Raw genomic sequence first — 19820 nt, forward strand, 5'->3', positions numbered from 1 at the left:
TCCTCCACACTTAATTTATGTAATGACCCAGACGAGGTTTTTCCTACTGACCTTTTCCAGTGCTGTTTCTGAACCCAAACAGCTTGTTGTATTGCTAAACCTCATGCTTTTTCCACATCAGTCTCTTCACATGTGTTTATTAATCATTATCTCCTCTTACAGTACACATTACAGAGGAAAATGAAGTGAGCTTATACTTTGATTTATCATGGTTCATTACATTACCAACAGTATTGTATTCTGCTGATATGTTGACCATATTGTCTATTGAGTTTCTGAGATGGCTTTGTTACAATAATAATTACTTGATTTTTTTAAATGTTAATTTATAAACACTTATTTACACAAGACATCCACAATAGGTACAAGAAGACAACTCGATAATCAAATATATTAGAAAGAAATCCTGCTTATTGTTTTATTTGGCAAATAGCTTACCACTTGCAATGTCAGGACTTCTTAACTGAATTTATAAGTGAGGAGCTTCACACAGTCCCACTGCTTTGTAAAGAAGCTGCATCACAGCAAATCAGTGGAAGCTGGTTTCTTCAACCTTTTCCTCCAGTCCAACTATCTGGGAATGAACTAGTTCTTGCTGTTACTGGCCAGCTGAGCTTCAGCTATCTTTTGGCCTGTGGTGCGTACAGGAAGATGGCGCTGTAGGTGGAGAGGATCTCCCTGGCCCCGGTGGTGGCCAGCTGGCCTGCGGTCCTCACCAGGCCCACGTGGTCTCCTTTCCTCAGGGGCACGATCAGACTGAAGGACACCGAACCTCCGCAGCCGCAGTTACCAGCAGCTGAGCCCCCGTGTTGGCCAGCCACAGGCCCCACTGAGCTCTGGAGCCTCTGGATGCTGCGGTTAGACACGGACAGGACGGCCTCCACATGGTCACCATGCTTTGCAGTCAGCAGTCCTGAAATCAGGTATCGTCCATCCAGAGGTACAGTGAAGATCCCTGTGGAGATGGGAAAAAGGTAGTGTAGGTAAGATCAATGAATAGAGTCAGATGTATACTATTGTTAGCAATGAATAGAGTTTAATGTATATGAATGTGCAACTCGTTCTCACTCCAAACTTTTAAAATACGGAGGTTTGGACAGTGGCTGTCGGCGTCTGATGCGACGAAAAAGGCACCCTTCGGCGTGTGTAAAATGTGTTGGAATGTGATCAATGAATCGAGAGATATTCACTAAAGTGATCCATAAATGTAATGTTTACTAATGTTTGATGCACCGACTGAGGGTGCTGTTCTTCTAACTGTATTAGGTTGAAGATTGGTTTCCCACTTTTTTTTTTTTTTTTATCTTTCTAGAAACAATAGTCAAGTTCCCATTTGGACATTAAAACCGCCTTTGCTGTGTGTAATCATTCCTCTTCATACTGTCCATTAAGAGACCACATGCCACTGGCAGACAAAATCCACAATCTTCATTCTGTAGAAAAATGTATTCAAAAGTTTATCTGAAGCTCTTATGATTAGTCAAGCAGATGTCTTCCAAAGTTATTGTTTGTTACTGTCCTTCCACTGCTTCTCAAAAGAGAAACACTGTCCAGGGACATCAACTTTGAAAGATATGCACTTGTTTTTATTAACTAAGACTGCTGATGCCTCATATTATTCAATTTTCATGATACGGTAAGACAATATCCCCATGGAGAAATGTCCTACTGGTGAGAACAGAAAAAAAGAGGTGGCAAAAAACAAATCTTCTGGTCACACCTATAAAGAGAGACTTCACATTTATAATTTGGAACTGAGGAATGCAAGGCGGTCCTTCTTCTCTGACATTGTCGCTAGAAACAATAACAATGTGCTTTGTTTGCTGCTGTCGATAGGTTATCAAACCCTCCAGTACCAGTATCATCTAAACTTTTATCTACCAAGGCCTGCAATGACTTTGCCTTCTTCTTCAAAAACTAAATTCAGAAGATAAGACAAACAGTCAGTGCCTCCATATCAAGTACACAATGTGTGTGGTCACAGTGTTCAGGCAAAACTAATTCCAATATGACAGAATTTCATCAACCATAAAAACCTGGAGGACATTCTACAACATCTGAAAACCTCTTGTTGCCTTGATGTTCTATCAGTTTTATTGTTTAACTGCTTATTCTTGTGTTTTATCTGTTTTCATTTTTTAACTGTTCAACTGTTTTTATGTAAAGCACTTTGAATTGCCCTGTTGCTAAAATGTGCTATACAAATAAAGCTGCCTTGCAGTAAAGTATTCTCTGTAGTAAATAAAACCATTACTCGAAAGAACTGATCCATATTTAGTGTGCGGTACTCCGTGATGGGAATAACGGCGTTATAAGTAACGACGTTACTAACGGCTTCCCATCTTAATAACACCGTTACCGTTACTGCCAAAATATGTGGCGCGTTACTATAATTGAAGCTGTTTTTTTTTCTTTCTCCATCAGACCAACAAGATCTCTGAGCTGATAGGCAAAGACTTTTCTTCCTTGGTTAGTGGACCGTGCACGAGACAAGCGCATAAAAGCTGACAATTGGCTGAGGTGGATTCCATGGTAAGCCAATCAGAGGTACTTGGTGTCCAAAAACACGCATAGTCGGACACAACAAACACAAGTGAGTCAACTCAACGGGAGTCAAGTATGGCGTTATGAAATCAAGGAGGGGCGGGGGGGACTTTTCCTGCTAAAGATTTTCCACCGTGGTCAGAAAACACAGGCACTATGACTCTAGAGAGGCTACTCGCTCCGAAGATAATCGCTGTCACTCTCTCACTTCTCCCTCGCTCTATCACACAGTGCACAAGTATAAACATCAGGCCACTTACATTATTTACACTACAAAGAGTGTATATATTTGTTACTTATTATTGCTATAATGCTTAACAAGCATTATTTAACTTGGCCCAGTTGTGGCCTGTTGAGGGGTAATAAATATCAAAAGTTCCAAAACATCTAGACAGATCCACTAGACATAATATCTACCTACATGGCATTTGATTGAAGGCTATTCTCCCTTTGTCCCACAGCAACATTATAATGGTTTAGATGTGTGTACATTGGTTCTATTAATGTACTGTATTAAGTGTCCATTTTATTATAATATTCAGATTTACCATGAATATTTGAACATGCACATGTATTTCAAGTTCCATCAAAGAGGGTGGAGGTGGGGTCACATTTGAGCATTTAAAAATGTACTAAAAAGTAACGCATTAAGTTACTTTCTGAAGTAACCAGTTACTTTTATAATTTGTAACTGTGTACCTAATTTAGTTACTTTTTGGAAGAAGTAACTAGTAACTGTAACTATTACTTTTATAAGTAACTTTTCCAACACTGGCTGTAGAGGAAAAGAGAGAAATTCAACTCAGTCTGGAAAAGAACAGTTGTCTAACAATTAGTTGAGACCCATCTGAGAAACAGGTCCCTGATGACCAAAGAAACCACACACGTGGGAGACACAAAGCATTAACACTGGTGTTATGTGTAACTTACAGTGCTGCTCATGAGTATGGGAATTTAACATAGGGGTGTCTATACTCATGCCCCCTGTATTTTAAGGTAGAACATTTATTTATTTACGATACATTATTCCTTAACAAAGAAAATTGGTGTCCTTAAAGGTTGGATTTTTTCCTCATTTTTTAATTAAGGCATTGAGATCAATTTCCAAAAGATGATTTTTTTTAATTCCTTATTTTAGTCAACTTAAGCAGGGGTTCCTATACTCATGAGCAGCACTGTAAATGTTTGTTCGGTATGACTGACATGAAATGTAGCCAACACGTCCATGTCTAGTATCATAGTGACACTGAAACAAATATTAAATTGTTGTTGTTGTGTACCTGTGTGGGGATTGTAGTGTCCTCCGTCATTGACTAGAACTCTGTTGAAGCGGATGAAGCCAAAGTCTCCAGAGAGCGGCTGCTGTGTGAGGCCAGCAGAGAAGGAGAAGGGATCTGCAAAGGCGCTGTTGTCGGCTGAAACTGGAACGCAAAACGTGCCGTACTGTAAGTCTATCAGTGACTCATTTCAAAGATACGTCACGTTTCACACTTTATATACAGTGAGATTATTTTTAGCTTCTTCGCAAATCTTCGCATTTGAGCTCACAGTTTGTTTACATTTTTTTTCTTTGTCATTGCAGTTACCTGGAGATTCAACTGGAGCGTGATGCATCGGGTTCCAGGGTACCTTTGCTGCTATGGGAACTACAAGGTACAAATTAAGAAAGTGTTAATTGTGTATCACTTAATTTCTACAGTCAAAGCTGTAAAGGGTTGACACCTTATTTTTAGATGTTAAATAATATCTCAAATATATGTATGTGTATGTATGTGTGTGTGTGTGTGTGTGTGTGTGTGGTGTGGTGTGTGTGTGTGTGTGTGTGTGTGTGTGTGTGTGGTGTGTGTGTGTGTGTGTGTGTGTGTGTGCGCGCGCGTGCGCGCACACGCACGCACGCATATGTTTTCTGGGTTGGTAAACAGCTAAAAAAGCCATTCTCTACTTAAGTCATTTTCTTCTCCATGCAGCACAGGGTAAAACTTTCTGGTAAGTGCCTGGAGACGAGCTAAAATCCTTTCACAGTCCACCCACACCTCTTTAAACTTAACACATCCAGTTCCCTCTCCCTCACACTCTCAGGCTACAAATTATTACCTATTCCCAAAAAACAAATTCACACAATGTAGTTGAATGGCAAAGCCTGCAGATGTGTGTATCGTAACTTGATATTGAACGGCTACAATACCTTGGTGGCTGGTTGATTGAGGCTTGAAAGACACAGGCTGCGGAGGAGGATAACCTGCAAAAGAAACAGATGACAACACATCATGTTTTATCATCATCTGAAGAGAAAATACTCTTGACAGAGGCAGTTGTTTTTCCATCTGAACATTATGGCATCATGGGATAGTTTTATCTTTTTGGTTTTACAAGTGCCTATTTGTTGCGGAGTTGCTGATTTAGCCTTTTCCTGACAGAGTGATTTATAAGCAGATTGAGGGGTTAATGGTTTCCTCAGGGTCTTGAAATGGATTTAAACCGCAGACATGTATGCTGTTTGAGTTCTAAATAAGACCAACAACCACAGAACAGAAATAAAACAATCAGTGGGATGCACAGCCCTGTAAAGAAAAGATGATGTGAAAACATACCCTTCAATGGTGAAGATTAATTAAAAACTTTAAAGACTTTATTCCAAAGCCTGAAAGTTTGCATGCATTTTGGATTCTCAGGTTAGGATTCTTGACTAACATGGATTCAAAGGACGTATTTCAAAACGTTTCTCTATTCCTTGACTGCCAAAACTTGCCATGCGGGGGCTAAAACAAAGCCTTTGTTTTGTTGTTTAATATTTCCCCTTATTATTCTATTGCATATGCACTCCAGGTAATGCCCCAAAAAACAGTCTACATGGATAATGAAACCTTTGTTATGGGTTCCATGTGTAAAAATGGCTAAAAAGGAGACAGACCTCAGGCTTAGTTCCAAATTCTGTCATTGCTGGTGCAGTTAAGATGAGTATAGATGATGTGACTGAATTGACAGCACTGCTGCATGAATACAGTATATTATGTCACACATGTGGTAATGCTGGCTCAGTCTAGCTCTGCATGATGTCAGAATTATGACACAGTGTCATAAAATGTCCTTCTTGTCATGGCAGGGATGACAGATTCCAGTGTCACCGTTCATTTATAGATAGACTCTGTGCATCAGAATCTGGATTAACACTTTTAATTACAGTTTGGGGAACAAAACATTAGGTTGAAAATGGGGGGGGAAGGGTCTACCTCTGTAGCTTGTGTTTATGTTTTTTAAAATGCTGGGGGGCACTAATGCCGTTTTGAGACCTAGGGTAACATTGATCTGACAATCAAAGTGTTTGAGAACAACCAGGAATAGTTTTCCATCATTGTATCAGATTACACACAAGCAAAATACACACTTTAATTTACAAAAAAACATACAGTATAAAAATTACTGGTGGTGAGTTTTCTTTGTTTCTGGTGTGTGCACGAGGGTCGTATTTAACTTAGTGAAAGTGCCAGAAAGTCCTTTTAATGACATTGTAAAAAGGCATACAGGCTAAGCCTTTTGGTAATTATTATTAATATGTATTGGGTTCTTTTGTTACCCCCTTATTCCCTGTACTTCTCCCCTTGTACATACCATTATTTTAGATACCCATAGCATTACCAAATCAGGTTTTGAGCCATAAATCCATGTGATCTAGGGTGAAACTAGAATGAGACTTAATGAGTTTTTTTTTTAGTGTTCACACAGATCACAATCCCTTGTGAAAAACCAAATTAGAGCCGCAGTGGGAAGAAGATCATCACCATTAGCGCTACTCACCTGGTGCTCCGGCAAAGCCTTTGACAGGCATGTTGGAAGAGTCTTCAGACCCTCTCCGCACAGTCACCCGGCGGCTGTACCCTGGAGGTCCTGCCTCACCCGTTTCCACCACCGGCCTTTTGGGAACCAAGGGAACAGTGGGGTGGCCTGGTTGGTGGGGTCTGGACGGCTGGCTTGGTGGGCTGATCTTTGTCGAGTGCACGTTGGGCCTCAGTGGTTGGCTGGGATTGTACGGTTGCCTTGGGTTGGATGGCGGCGGTGGGATGATGAGAGGGATGTGGATTTGTTGGATTCTGGTACTGGGCTGGGTCAAATCTGGCAAAATAGCAGGCCTCTCTGGTCTCAATGCCATTCCTTAGAAAGAAAAGACAAACAATGGGAATATCGTAAATATATCAAATTATGGTTCACTTTCTAACCATATAATAGGCATTACATAGAATCTGATCACAACAACTGAAAGTTATGGAAGAGGCTGTAATTGCAAAGGCACAAGCCTTCGATTTACGTTTTTGTTTTTAAATCCCACTTCCACTCCCATTCAGACCCCACCACTCCCTTCTCCTGTGAATTCTCCCTTAACAACTTAAAATCTGATAACAGGCAAAAATTAGACCTGGCTTTCAGTGCTCCTTTGTGCTATTCTTTCATCAGGTACCATTATTACCCCTCATAAAAGCAAAGCGGGTGGTCAGTGTGAGTTTTAGGCAACAAGAACCATCTGAACAGAAACTAGTTGGCAAACTGCCAGTCCCCCTGAGGGCACAGACATCACCTGGACCTCTGAGGTGAGCTGGAGACTCTGTGAGAGTGTCCTGAAGACAAATAAGAATAATTACAGTGCCTGCTATGTGTCAACCACGTCTCACAGCCACACAGCCACAGGTGTCAGACAGATTGTGTCAAGCCGCATTTAAGATTCAGTGAAGGGGGTTCTACATTAAATGGCTCTGTTTAACGCTTCACGTGTCTGTGGTGCGGTTTAAACTTAGTGGGTGAGGTTGGAGTATGTAACAGGATTACAGTTATGTCATTCAGCCAAGAACACTTACTTGAAGGAAATGACCAATAATTATATACACTTAGATTTTACGGAAAAGGTACTGATCTTTGGGAAAGCAATTAAAACAACAAAGATTTTACAGGGAGAACAAACTTCTACAACAATACAAAATTTTGAGAAGTGAACTGACATGAATGTTAAATCTAAAAGTGTTTTATTACACGAGAAATCTACAGGTGACTTTGACAAATAAATCTTAAAGCTATGGTACGTAGTTTCTGCCGCTCCCATGAGGAATTCTAAGTAATGACAACAAAACTGTCGGCGCGTCCACATGATACAGCCTTCCATGGCCGCGCCCCGATAGACTCTTCAGAAGAGGTAATTATCTTTACTCGAACTGCACGGTAAAGTCACCGGACGACACAATCTTCTAAACATCGCCTGAGAAATACAGAGAGAGTTGTGTGGAGCTGATAGGCTTAATTAGCTTTGTAGCAACTCATTTGGCAAAGGCTTGAATGTAATGAACGTTCATTAATATCAAAAAGTTAGGCAAACTATGCAGGAATTCTTACTTTGTTTGTAATCACAACATTCAAAGTTGGCCCCTCCTCCCCCCGGGAAAGGCTGACGCCCAGAAACATCCCGAAGGCAGCAAAAGAAGAAGAAAAGGGCAGGGTCTCTGCAGATGCAGACACCGTCACACACTTCAAGTGGGTTATAAGTGATGATTGAGAGGGGTTACTTTTGTATGAGTCGATACATTGTTTTTTAGTTGAATTCTGCACAGTATACCTTTAAGATCCACTTACAGGCTTTTTCTGGAGCTTTCAACCATATCGAACTGTCATCAACAGATAGAGTCAGAGCAGAACTCCATCTGCTTATGATGACTGCAAAATGCAGCTGAAAGCTCTGGGGAAAAAAATGGCAAATGGAGAGTATGTTTGAATGATCGTTGATGCTCAAACTCACAAGGTACCATTTAATTTCTTTTTAGCATCTTGCAACCAAAATAATTATTACGGCTGTAAGTTCATCCGCAGTCAACAACATCAAAAGTCGACTGTATATTTAGTCTTGTACTGGGGCAAAGTAATCCATTCAAGTACCTGACAGCAACGGTATTACATTAGAGTCTGCCTGTTACTCTGGATTATGAAAGCCACTATGTTCTTATCAAATAAAACAACAACAACCAACAACAAAACCCTTCCTTCTTTTGCAAGTGATACCACAAGCGACTCAGAAACCACATATATAATCAAAAACAAATTAAAACCAGCAATCATGTTGTACTGAGATAATCAGAAATCTCCCTCATTTCCTCTTTGTGCCTCCTTCAGGACTTCGGTTGCCTGATTGCATATTTCCCATGAGCTTTCGGCCTGTGTCTCACTAAGGGGGCAACCACAAAATCAAAAAAAAAAAAAAAACACACCGACAGGCGCACACACATTCACACACCAGTGCTGGTGCAACCAAGAGCTTTACCAAAACCAGATGTTTATTGTTCACAAGCAGATTGAGAAACTGCAGGGGGAGGGATGCTGTAGTCACTTCCACAGATCCGGGTGACAGTGTGTGAGTGTGTTGAGGAATATTGCAGCAGACAAGCTGATCATGCGATGGAAAATTGTGTCAGGGGGCACCGAGGAGGGTGTGGTTGTTACACATACAATAATGCAACCCTCATACTCCGACCATCCTTTTTTTTTTTTCCTTTTCTTGCTATGTACATGTACACAATTTCATCCTCCACCCCCTTTCCTCCAGTGATATTAATGATGGAAGGTTCAAATTGTGCACTGCATGGTAGGCCTTAGGGACTCCCATTGTGTCCATTCTCCTCTGAAGACTTCCAGATGGGCTCAGGGGTCAGAGATGAAAACAGCTCACCTAGTCTCGGCTTCAGAGCCCCCCCACAAAAAAAAGAGATTTCTGGTGGTGACTAGATACATACAGTGTGTTTGTGGTGGTGTCAAGTTTAGTTTTCGGTTCTTTCCCAGCAGAAACTTCAAAAAGCCTTTGATATCTTGTTTTTCCTTTAGTCCCTCATCACGGTACAGTTAATCTTACTGCTATATAAAGTCAGAATGATCAGTTGCATTGATCCATTAAATCAAAGCCTTTATTTTATCCCTGCTTTAATACAACTTCTTTCTTGCCTCGCCTGTCGATAGACACTTACAGGACAAGGTGGAGGGAGAGGAGGAAAATAAGTCCTCTGGCATTCTTGGAAGGACAAATTGGAAGAAAAAAACCTGGACAGATGGAGAGAGCAACGAGGGAGAGCAATTCAGAGATAAGAGGAAGAAACAACAGGGAAGTGATTTGAGCAGACTGGAATCAAATCCAAAAAAGGAGGAGTATAAAAAAAACCATCTTGAGAATCAAATGTAAAAATCCAGCACAAGACGGTTGATTAATCGCCATCTGATTAGGAAACACCATGCTCAAGCTCGTTGAAAACAGAACATCCCATGCATTTCCTGATAACTTCTATTAAACAGTCTGCACCCTTTTAGACATTAAAGCCTAATCGCACCTAACTTCAAAAGTTACATCTGCGTTGAACTTTAAAATGATGCAACAGAGTCACTGCTGCTTAACTACAAATATCTATCGGAAAGAAAGCCAGAAAAAACACACACACACACACACACACACACACACACACACACACACACACACACACACACACACACACACCACACACACACACACACACAAATAAGGGTTGACACCTTTATTTTATAGATGTTAAATAATATCTCAAATATATGTATGTATGTATGTGTGTGTGTGTGTGTGTGTGTGTGTGTGTGTGTGTGTGTGTGTTGTGTTGTGTGTGTGTGTGTGTGTGTGTGTGTGTGTGTGTGTGCTGCGCGTGCGCGTGCGTGTGCGCGCACGCGCGCGCACACACACACACACACACACAACCTAGAGGAAACATTTCAGTAGGCTCTCAACCACCACCACACCCACGTGCTGGGATTTTTCATGAATTTAAAAAAATAAAATAAAAAAGAATCTTCATTTATGCCATTTCTTTCCTTCCCAAATGTAAGGAAAACGTTAAATCCTCATGCTACCTCAGTCACACACTCCAACTCCCTCTCCTGTGGGATTTAGGATACAGACTATGAGTACGCAGAGAGAGAATATCATATTGGCCCTTAAAAGAAAAGATCAACATTATGGGAAAATGTACCTTCTTTCCACTCTCATGTCTGTACAATAAATATAAAGCTATAACAACAGCCCGCTAACTTAGCTTGGCACAAAGACTGTAAAAGGGAGGGAACTGCTGGCCTGGCTCTGGTCCATAACATTCAGGGATGGGAGGAAAACATTCTCTGGTTTAATGACATTTCTTTAAACCAATCAGAATCGTTATGGGCGGCGCTAAGCTCCACACAGAGCCGCTGCAAAATAGTCATGCAAGAGAAAACTCATATTGAATAGATCCTCTAATTAGCTGTCTCAAGTTACCCGGCAGAGATATGAGGAGCAGTCAACAATAGTCCTCAATAATTCACTGAATTTAAAATTCCAACACAAAGAAAGGAGAAAGAAATGGAAAATACATGCATCCGACAGAATTTCCTGCAGCACCTGAGCAATCCTGGAAGTGGAACATGAAACGATGTAGACTAGCCCAAAGGTACCCAAAAAAATGGTTTAATCCGTACAAAAACCACAAGGTAAAAATACCAATTTGCTGAGGGTTATGTGACAGACTGGCTGCCTGACCAAAAAATATATAACATATTCATTAGTGAGCATGAGAGGTGCATGTAGGAGGATTTGATTTATTTTGGAGAGAGCCAGGCTAGTTTCCAGCCAGGCTAGTTTCCAGCCTTTATGCTAAGTTACATTTGCCACTTCCTGGCAGTAGCTTCAAACTTAGCAAACGGAAATGTGAGTGGTATCAATCTCTTAGTTTAACTCCAAGCAAGAAAGCGAATAAGTGTATTTCCAATAACCTCACATAATAACTTATATGAATGAAATCTAGAATTTCATATTGGGAGATTTCAACAGCTAATTAAGTAAGAACTCTGACAATCTTGTTTCACAGTCATGCTGCAATAGGCCCAATTCTGTCTGATTTAAGATTTTTTTAGGGGGGGGGAGCTTTTCCCTTTATTTTTAGTGACAGTGGATAGACATGAAAGGGGGAGAGAGATGGGGGATGACACACAGCAAAGGGCCGCAGGTCGGTTTCAAACCCGGGCCTCTGCAGGACTCAGCCAACATGGGGAAAACACTCTTACTGGGTGAGCTAGAGGCCACCCCACTTCTATCTGATTTAATGCTGGGCAGAGGTGCAATGTTACGGCCACAGTAATGAAATCAAATGTCACAGTTTGGAAATATCTGCCCATATTTAGCAAAGACTGAAATGGAATACGGAATGCCTTCGCGCTCTGTCTCTCTACTCCACAACCATTAATCCATCTGCCCTTCTTTTTTCCTCAGGTCCCTATTATACCATTGTTTTGGACAATGGTTTAAGAAAGGGAGGCACTGGTGATGGGGCCCTAATCATGACATCACAGCTGAGGGTAGTTGAAACATCTGGTCCTGGGTGTGGAGCCATGCTTCTCCCCTCTCCATCAAGTCTGGCTCCAGCAGTGAGTCAGGGCCCTTAATGAGGACCAGACTTCACACATCAGACTGAGGTCACAGGAATCTCTGGAGGTTGGTATGTGTTCATGTATAAAGGGAAAGAGGTGTGTATTGTGTATGAACCTGTGTGTGTGTGTTGTGTGTGTGTGTGTGTGTGTGTGTGTGTGTGTGTGTGTGTGTGTGTGTGTGTGTGTGTGTGTGTGTGTGTGTGTGTGTGTGTGTGTGTGTGTGTGTGTGTGTGTGTGTGTGCGCTTGTAATTAATTGTGTACTGAGAGACCGTGAACTGAGATCCAGTTAGGTGTTATGTGCAAACAAGCTATGTTATCATGGTGCAAGAAAGAAGACCTTACATGTTCATAAAGGGAGTGGATGGACCAGCCTGTTTGGTGTTCTGACATTTGGGAGAATGAGGCAAAAAACAGTGCGAGTAAATCATCAGAGTAGTTAGGAGGGGCTGACCTCGGCATGTCAAACTTTAATTCCTCGTATAAAAACTGGGGAATTCCTAGGACAACATGAATCTAAGTCACAGGAAGTTTCCAATGTGGGCCTCTGCCTCTTGGTGCTGGGACATATTGAATGACATATTCAAGGCAAGCACGGAAAGCCCAGTGAACCCGTGTCCCCCCTCTCAGGGAAATACCCTGTGGCCATTTATGGGATCTGATTCTTCCCTCCAAGCTACCATGTAAGCCAAGCAAGCAGAATGCATTATATGGAGGATTATCTTCAGGAAAAGTTTGTGTTTACACAGATGTTAATCACACTTGATAAACTGATATGGTGGAAGTTGGAGAGGAAGTTGCAAAGGAGTTTTGTATGTTTAGTAATTTCAGTGCCTGACTGTGCTATCGGGAGAATCCATAGAATTTTGAGTGGTGAAATTGTGCCTCAATCTATATCTAATTACAGTCATACGGCACATCTTTTGAGTTACACTGAAAAGTATAAGGTAAAATAATAAATGTGCTTATCTGCTTTCTTCCTGGAAGTTAGAGGAAATTCAAAATAAAGATACAGCCAGCAGCACCCGGTTAGCCTAGAATAAGACTTGAAACAGGGGGAAAGAGCTACATGTAACATGTCTCTCTCCAAAAGTAATTTCATAAAGTCAAGCACATAAACCCCCGTAAAACCACAACTTGATATTTTACACTTCATTTTTTTGGGACAGATTAAACAAAAACATACAGATTTAGACATAATATATAATATAATATGTGTAAAAGGCTAGTTGTTTTCAGCCGTTTCCAACATTATGCCAAGCTAAAGTAGCCTGGTGTTGGCTGTGGCTTCATATTGAGAAAACTCTTCTAATTACAATGTAAATGCAGTACACTCCTTTTTCATTGTGGTGTCCTTAAGCATTGCTCTGCACACAAGTGACATGCTGTCCTTTGCTGCCACAGCACTGCTTCTACACTTTCAAAAGCCCCACCTCCACCTTAGCATCCACCTGTAGGCTCTGAGTCTACATTCCCCTAAGTTGGAAGTTTGATTGCCATCATCCCCAACTCCCTGCTGTGCTGATTTGGCTGCTTCCTTTTGGGGAGTGACAATGTCAGAGCCAAACACAAATGCTGTACACATTCAGCATTCACATAATAATCAGTTCATCATGTTACTGGCTAACTGATGTTCTGAGTATTGTTTTCGATCTGCTCATTCAATAAATATTGATAAATATGACCAAACAATGACTTGGTTTATGTCAGTAAAAGCCAAAGAGGCCCTTTGATCATTCCTGTCATTTCCTTCTGAAGACATTACCACAAATAGCCAATGAAGTCAACAAACCATCACCAAACCACCAACTCACCTGGCTCTTTGGCGGTGACATCTTTCAGTACATGTTTGGCCATCGCAGACAGCTGTGCATGGAACCTCTGCAAGGAATTCTGCAGTGCAATGATGTCCGCGCCGTGGTTTCCACAGGTGGCGTTCATCTTGTACACACAGTCCCGCAGACCAACTACATGTCTCTCCAGTCCATCTTTCAGCTCTCTGATATTATCAGAAACCCCATCTAGCCTTCCGCACACCTTTTCAAGTCTGCTCACACGTCCATTCACAGTAGAGATGCCTTCAGAAACACCCTGTGTATTCTGCCTACATTGACTCAGTTCAGATGACACCTGCTTACTGAGCGCATCAAGTCTGTTACCCAGCTCCTCCACCTGACGCCTGGTGTCATCTGCCTGGCTACTGAGTACTGCTGGACTCCCAGTGCCACTGTGCTCTGCATGGCAGCATGTGGAGTTTATTCTGTGCATATCCTGGTTGTATTTTCTTATTGAGTCACTTAACCCGGTAACAGCACCAGCCAGACCAAGCACATTATCTTGGAGATTTATCAATCCCTTCTGGAAGTCCTCCATCGTCTTGACATGTCCCTCATTTGCGACTGACTCCCTTCCAACAATGTCCTCCAGTTGCCTGAGCTTGTCCGTGTTGGCCTTGACATCTGTGTGAAGAACGTCCAAGTCATTCCTATTTCGACTCAGGTCCTTTAAAATGTTTTCTAGACCTTTAGGTGTGGGTGAAGAATTCACTGCACCTACACTAAGTCCTGAGCTTGAACATCCTGCAGAGCACAACTGTCCAACAGCACTGATCTTATCATCCAAACCTTGCAGTAGGAACTTATTGTTGTTGACTTCTGTCTGGATGGCATTCATGGAGTCAACGGTCATTCCAGGGAAGGAGCTATTCCTCATTTGGTTCTCCATTCCACTCGGACGCTCCTCCAGAAGCTGCCGGAGTGCTGCCACTTCGTCCAAAATTGTACGGGTCAGCTTCTCCTCAATATAGAAACAGTGAGTCTCTGCGTTCTGCTCTGTGATATTAATGCGTGCCTCTAGCTCTTCCACCATTAGACTGAAATCATTGTCTTCCTGAGGTTCAGACAGGTGCGCTAGCTCGTTGTCAATGCGGACATTCAGGATGCGGTGAGCTTCTGCAATACGGTCAATCTCACGCCAAAGGTCTTTGTGGTCACTCCGATCCTCTTCTACTTTGAATGGATCTGTCTGCCTTTGAGTTCGTATAGGTCCATCTGCGGCAGCCATGTCCAGATGTAGTGCTCGAATCTCCTTTCTCAGATCAGCTTCTTTGGTATCTACCAGCCTGGTCAGACTAGCCAAACCTTGGTCACGGTTGTCTTCACAGGTCTTGATTTTGTCATTGCATGAGCTTTGCAGCTTGGCCATCTGTTCCTCCACATTCTGGTCTAGCTCCTTCTTCAGCTTCTCAATTTTTCCATCAACGTAGGTCTGTATAACATCAAACTCTGCTATGACTGGACTCTGAGATTGAGAGGCATCCATCAGGACACGGATCTGCCCCTCATGACTTGTCATGGTTCCTCTAAGGTCTTCCAGAGCTTCACCCTTGCTTTTTAGTTCATTGTTGATATCGTCCAACCGGGTCACTATTTTTTCTATAGTGTTGTCTCCAGCCATCCCGCCTTTAGTAGTCTGATGACCGTCCAGCACTGCCGGGTTCTCCTCTGTGCCTCCAACCGTAGCACTGTCTGGTGGACGCATGTTGTTAAGAAGTGTCATCAGTATCTTCTTTGTATCTTCCTGCAGCTCTGTGCGGAGGTTGGAGGTTAACCCTGTCAAAGCAGATTGGAGATCAAGGACTGTCTGAGACAGACGCTGAACTTCACCTTCCAGAAGACGCACCTTATCTGTCCCACCATGCCTCATCTCATGGTGTCCTGTCTCTCTCCGCTCTGGCCCTATTATCAGAAAATAAGTTATTGGATTATTACCATTTAGATTCTCTCCTCCTTTAAGCAGAATAACACTAAACTAGCTTAAGTTAGCGATTGTTCTTGATATTGCTACCGCAATGATACTGTGGTGTTGACTATTGTCTCTTTCACTAAATATTTACACAACAAGATTTTTGATAAATAATCATCAGTAATGTGGATAAAATGACTAAGTGGGTAAAGGCAAATAATAGAACAGTTACAACAATCTGTTCAGAAATAACGTCACTTTACTGTAATGCAGCCTTTAAAATCAGGAAAAGATACTACGATATCCAAAATCTAAGACGATATCTAGTCTCATGTCACAATATCGATATAATATCAATATGTGGCCCAGCTCTAGTTAGCGGTACTTCATTTGGAAATACATTGATTTTTCGCATATATTGAAGAAAAAGACAAAAACTAATGTAGAACATGAAATGGAGTCTTACTCTGTGTGTGTCTGGTTGTATATCCAGGATTTGGTGGGAGGTAAGGCTGTGTTCCCTGAACGGTTTGTCGGTCTAGGAGTGGTTTTACGTCTTTACAGTCCACACCTTGGTAACCAGGACAGCATCTCCACTCCAACTCTGTGACTGTTTTGAAGGCAGTCTTGTACGTGGGACGAAACCGATTTTGGTATCTGTAAAACAGGGTAGAGTAGTTTTTTTTATGTCATAAACCAACATGAATATAAAATGGGGAACACTTTTTTTTCAATATCAAACCCATACCATTTGTGAAATGTTATTCCTGTATTTTTGTTTGTCTATTCTACATCTACTCTGCCATTCCAAAAGGAAGACACTATTCCTGTAATACATATTTTTATTGGGAACTGTCACCAAAACCTTTTGGAACAATTTTTAGCGTGTCTTCTGTTCCCCATTTGATGAACATTTCAACTTTCTAGCCATCACAAGCAGTTTCCAAAGAAACAACAGATGACATCACTTCCCTGGAGGCAGAGGTCATTTCATGCAGAACATCTGGAAAGTTAATAAATGAAACAATCATCTTTGCACATTTCCCCAACTGACACCCTCACTGATAACACTGTTCTAGCTTGACAAATAGAAGAAAAGAAACTGAAAACCTTAACACAATGGCTGTAATCAGCTATGTGTGCTTAACAAATCTCATCCTCACAAGAGATAAAGCCAGCACATCATGTATTAACTAAAATGGAACAACTTGAAGTGTCTCTTCTCACTGCCAGCTCTTCTTGCTTTACTCGAAAATGTGGAAATGTGCTCCTGTGACCTTAGAATTGTCTGTTGCCAGGGATCCTTTCCACAATACAGTGGCTTTAGTGCATGTGTTTCTGTAAGCCACAGATACCATGTGTTGTTTCATAATGATTCAGAGAGCTAAAATATTGAATTGCAACACATGTTCCAGTACAGAATTGATGACAAATGTTGCTCATTCACTTACTGGATACTTCCATTTGCAACAATCTATTACTCCATTAGAGGAACAGATTGTTTTGTTTATCTCAGTTACTAAGTTCTAAGTTATCAGGTTCAGATTTTCTGATAATCTTCCCTGTTCACAGCTGTTTATCTGCAGGGATGGTCATTCAGCCCAAGTGAAAGCAGAATACAACTTGGATGAGGTTCCTTTTGATGTGGTTTCCAAATGAATTGATAGCAATGTCTATTATTTTTGCATGTTGATAAAGGCTGCAACAGGACATTGAGTTATATTCAGACCACCTGTTAATGGCATATCAACAGCTGTGAAGCCTCTCTAAGTGTATTGTAACATATAGTAAATCAAAAAGGTAAAAGGCAACTGTGGTCTGAATTTTAAGGAAATATTCAGAACTAAAGCCAATGTCTAACTGTTTTCATTTATTGTGACCATTCAATGCATGATCTTGGAAGGTCAGCAGTCTCCTAGCTTACTCAGATAATAGAGTACCTCTAACCCAATCCTCTAAGAGAAAGGGTATCTGCCCCAGGTGTGTGCTGATTTTCCTCCAATTTTAGATATTGTTTACACTTCATTAATGTAATTTTCTTTTTTTTAGGATACTGTAGGACGTAAGGTAGCCTATGTGTCATACATATCAGAGGAGCTAATTACGCTAAATGACTATTGGATTTGGCTTTGGTCAATACTCCAAAAAAACATGAATAATAGTGCACATTTCTGCCAATGGAGTTTCTTCAGCCACTGTGAATGTCTCTGCCTCCAGGTCTCGAGATACATTTTGTATTAGAACTCCAGTCTATCTCATACATTGAAGCATGCACCCTCGCCCCTTTCCCCTTTCCCCTCGGGTGCTCACGTCACTTTTTGCTGGCAATCAGTCCGGTAGGCTGGGCAGGGGGCCACCACGGGCTCCTGGAAGCTCTCTACACTCCCCTGCACGGCACAGCTAACGTTCCTGCGCACCACATGGGCACACCAGTTCCTGAGGAGAGAGGCAGTAATAAACAACAGCTTCAAAAGCTGTAGGCTAGCCTATCCCAAGAAATATCAACAACATTTTAGATTAAAAATGTGCATGAAATAACATAATTAGTTTTTAAATAAGGAGTTTTTAGTGATTTAGGATCACAATTCGGTCTTTTTAAGCACGCTTTTGAACTTTTCCTAACGGTCGCGTCAATTCAGTGAGATTTTTCTTACTTATTAGCCCATTTTGGTTTATCTGGAGAGAGCTGCAAACGAAGTAATGGTCACTTGTAGAGATAGGAGTAATCATTGACATTCCATCGTGTATCACCTTTTGGCGACACTGGCAAACTCGAGCCAAATTTAGCCACAGGCTGATAAAAGCACAGCGAATGTTAACAGGCTCCATAAATGACCATAAGTCTAAACCTCTGAGGTCATTCCGATAAACGAGAAGTTTGGACCTTGTCGCGTTTTTATTGGCAACAAAGCAACAAAAGCGCACATATTTTACATTCAGGAAAAGTTAACGACCGTGTTGAACTGGTTATTATGACTTTAACAAAAACCGAGAAGTTCAATTTTTTTTGCCACATACGTGTAAAAACCAATTTCTTACCTGTTTCTGTGTCTGTGTACCACTCCAGTGTATGCAGACCCTTGGAACAAGTCATAAGAGGGGGGAGACCCGTTAGTGAAGTGAAAGTTCAAAAACAGTGTGAAAACTGTCCACCGCCAGTCCATCTCTCCACTCCTGCAATTCATACTTAACAAACGCCTTAAAATAAATATCCCTAGCATAGAAAAAGAGGGTCACTCTGTTATTAATATGCGCGACGTTCCCAACCAACACAGTCACATTGCTCCAGTAACTAAACTCCAAGTTGGGGGAAGTCCACATTCACTGAAACTCCCTTGGAATGACGTTTGGGGCCAACACCCTCCTCCCAAAGATTCACCAGAAAAAAAAACTGGGCCCAGCCTTTAAATAAGTTTTAAGCTCAAAATGTGGTTGCTGTGTGGCAGGCCTACTGTTTTCCTTGAATGAGTTATTTTTCTTTTTAAGTCTTTAATGAATGTAGATGATGCTGCCATCAGAAAGGATTTGGGATACAAGTTGATTGCGTCTTTTATTTGCCATCAGCCAAATAATTCACACCTCACTGATGAACATAACAGGATAATGTCTCGTAACCCCCAGGGTTGAAAGAGCTGCGTGTAGTGGTAGTGTTGATGATATTCATGGCCAGGGATAACAGTAGTAATTTACATCATGTCTGCTCTGTTGCTGAGTGGGGATATGGGGGTTCTTTTCTGCACTGAGAAAATTCTGAGCAAATTTGCTGAGCAACATCTTAATGTGGAGGGAGACAGAAAGTAGGACATTAGTTACACAAGAGCTTCAATTCTATTCACAGCAATTGAGACAGGAATTCATTGTCTGTGCTTTAGCCATGCATGAAAGTGTGAGAATGAGATTTTCCAAGTACACAGTGATGCTGTGAATTTCTTTTTTTTGTGAGATGGCCTTAAGCAGTTTCCCAAGGTGCTATCGTTAAGCACACTGTATGACTTTTTCCCAATCAGTTAGATAATCCATATATATATATGGGGAAGGAAAGAATAACAAAGAAGGAGACACATACCCAAGGGAGATTTCTTCTTTTTTT

At 41.4% G+C, this 19820-nt stretch overlaps 1 protein-coding gene across 2 annotated transcripts; it reads right to left on the minus strand.

Annotated features, from left to right (window-relative positions):
• Window positions 1-104: 104 nt before the first annotated feature.
• emilin2a (elastin microfibril interfacer 2a) lies at window positions 105-19056 on the minus strand. 2 transcript variants are annotated; one of them, XM_032530454.1, is made up of 10 exons: window positions 18770-19055; window positions 18041-18166; window positions 16197-16387; window positions 13801-15723; window positions 6579-6693; window positions 6340-6512; window positions 4730-4783; window positions 4131-4190; window positions 3825-3965; window positions 105-955 (listed from the first exon to the last, which is right to left on the minus strand). In XM_032530454.1, the coding sequence occupies exons 1-10, from the start codon at window positions 18949-18951 to the stop codon at window positions 621-623; spliced, it is 3300 nt and encodes a 1099-aa protein (XP_032386345.1). In that variant the 5' UTR covers window positions 18952-19055; the 3' UTR covers window positions 105-620. The 2 variants fall into 2 exon arrangements, with proteins under 2 accessions (XP_032386345.1, XP_032386344.1); XM_032530453.1 differs by having other exon boundaries at window positions 6340-6693; window positions 18770-19056.
• Between the last annotated feature and the right edge of the window lie 764 nt (window positions 19057-19820).

This window comes from Etheostoma spectabile, chromosome 12, assembly GCF_008692095.1.
Source record: "Etheostoma spectabile isolate EspeVRDwgs_2016 chromosome 12, UIUC_Espe_1.0, whole genome shotgun sequence".
NCBI lineage: Eukaryota > Metazoa > Chordata > Actinopteri > Perciformes > Percidae > Etheostoma > Etheostoma spectabile.

Excerpts from the sequence above, each read along its gene's own strand:
- emilin2a (XM_032530453.1), bottom strand. The coding sequence starts at position 18,951 with ATGCTAGGGATATTTATTTTAAGGCGTTTGTTAAGTATGAATTGCAGG. Across the intron at positions 15,724-16,196 it reads TACAACCAGACACACACAGA|GGCCAGAGCGGAGAGAGACA; the intron begins GTAAGACTCCAT and ends TTCTGATAATAG. Across the intron at positions 4,784-6,339 it reads AGGCTTTGCCGGAGCACCAG|GTTATCCTCCTCCGCAGCCT; the intron begins GTGAGTAGCGCT and ends TTTCTTTTGCAG.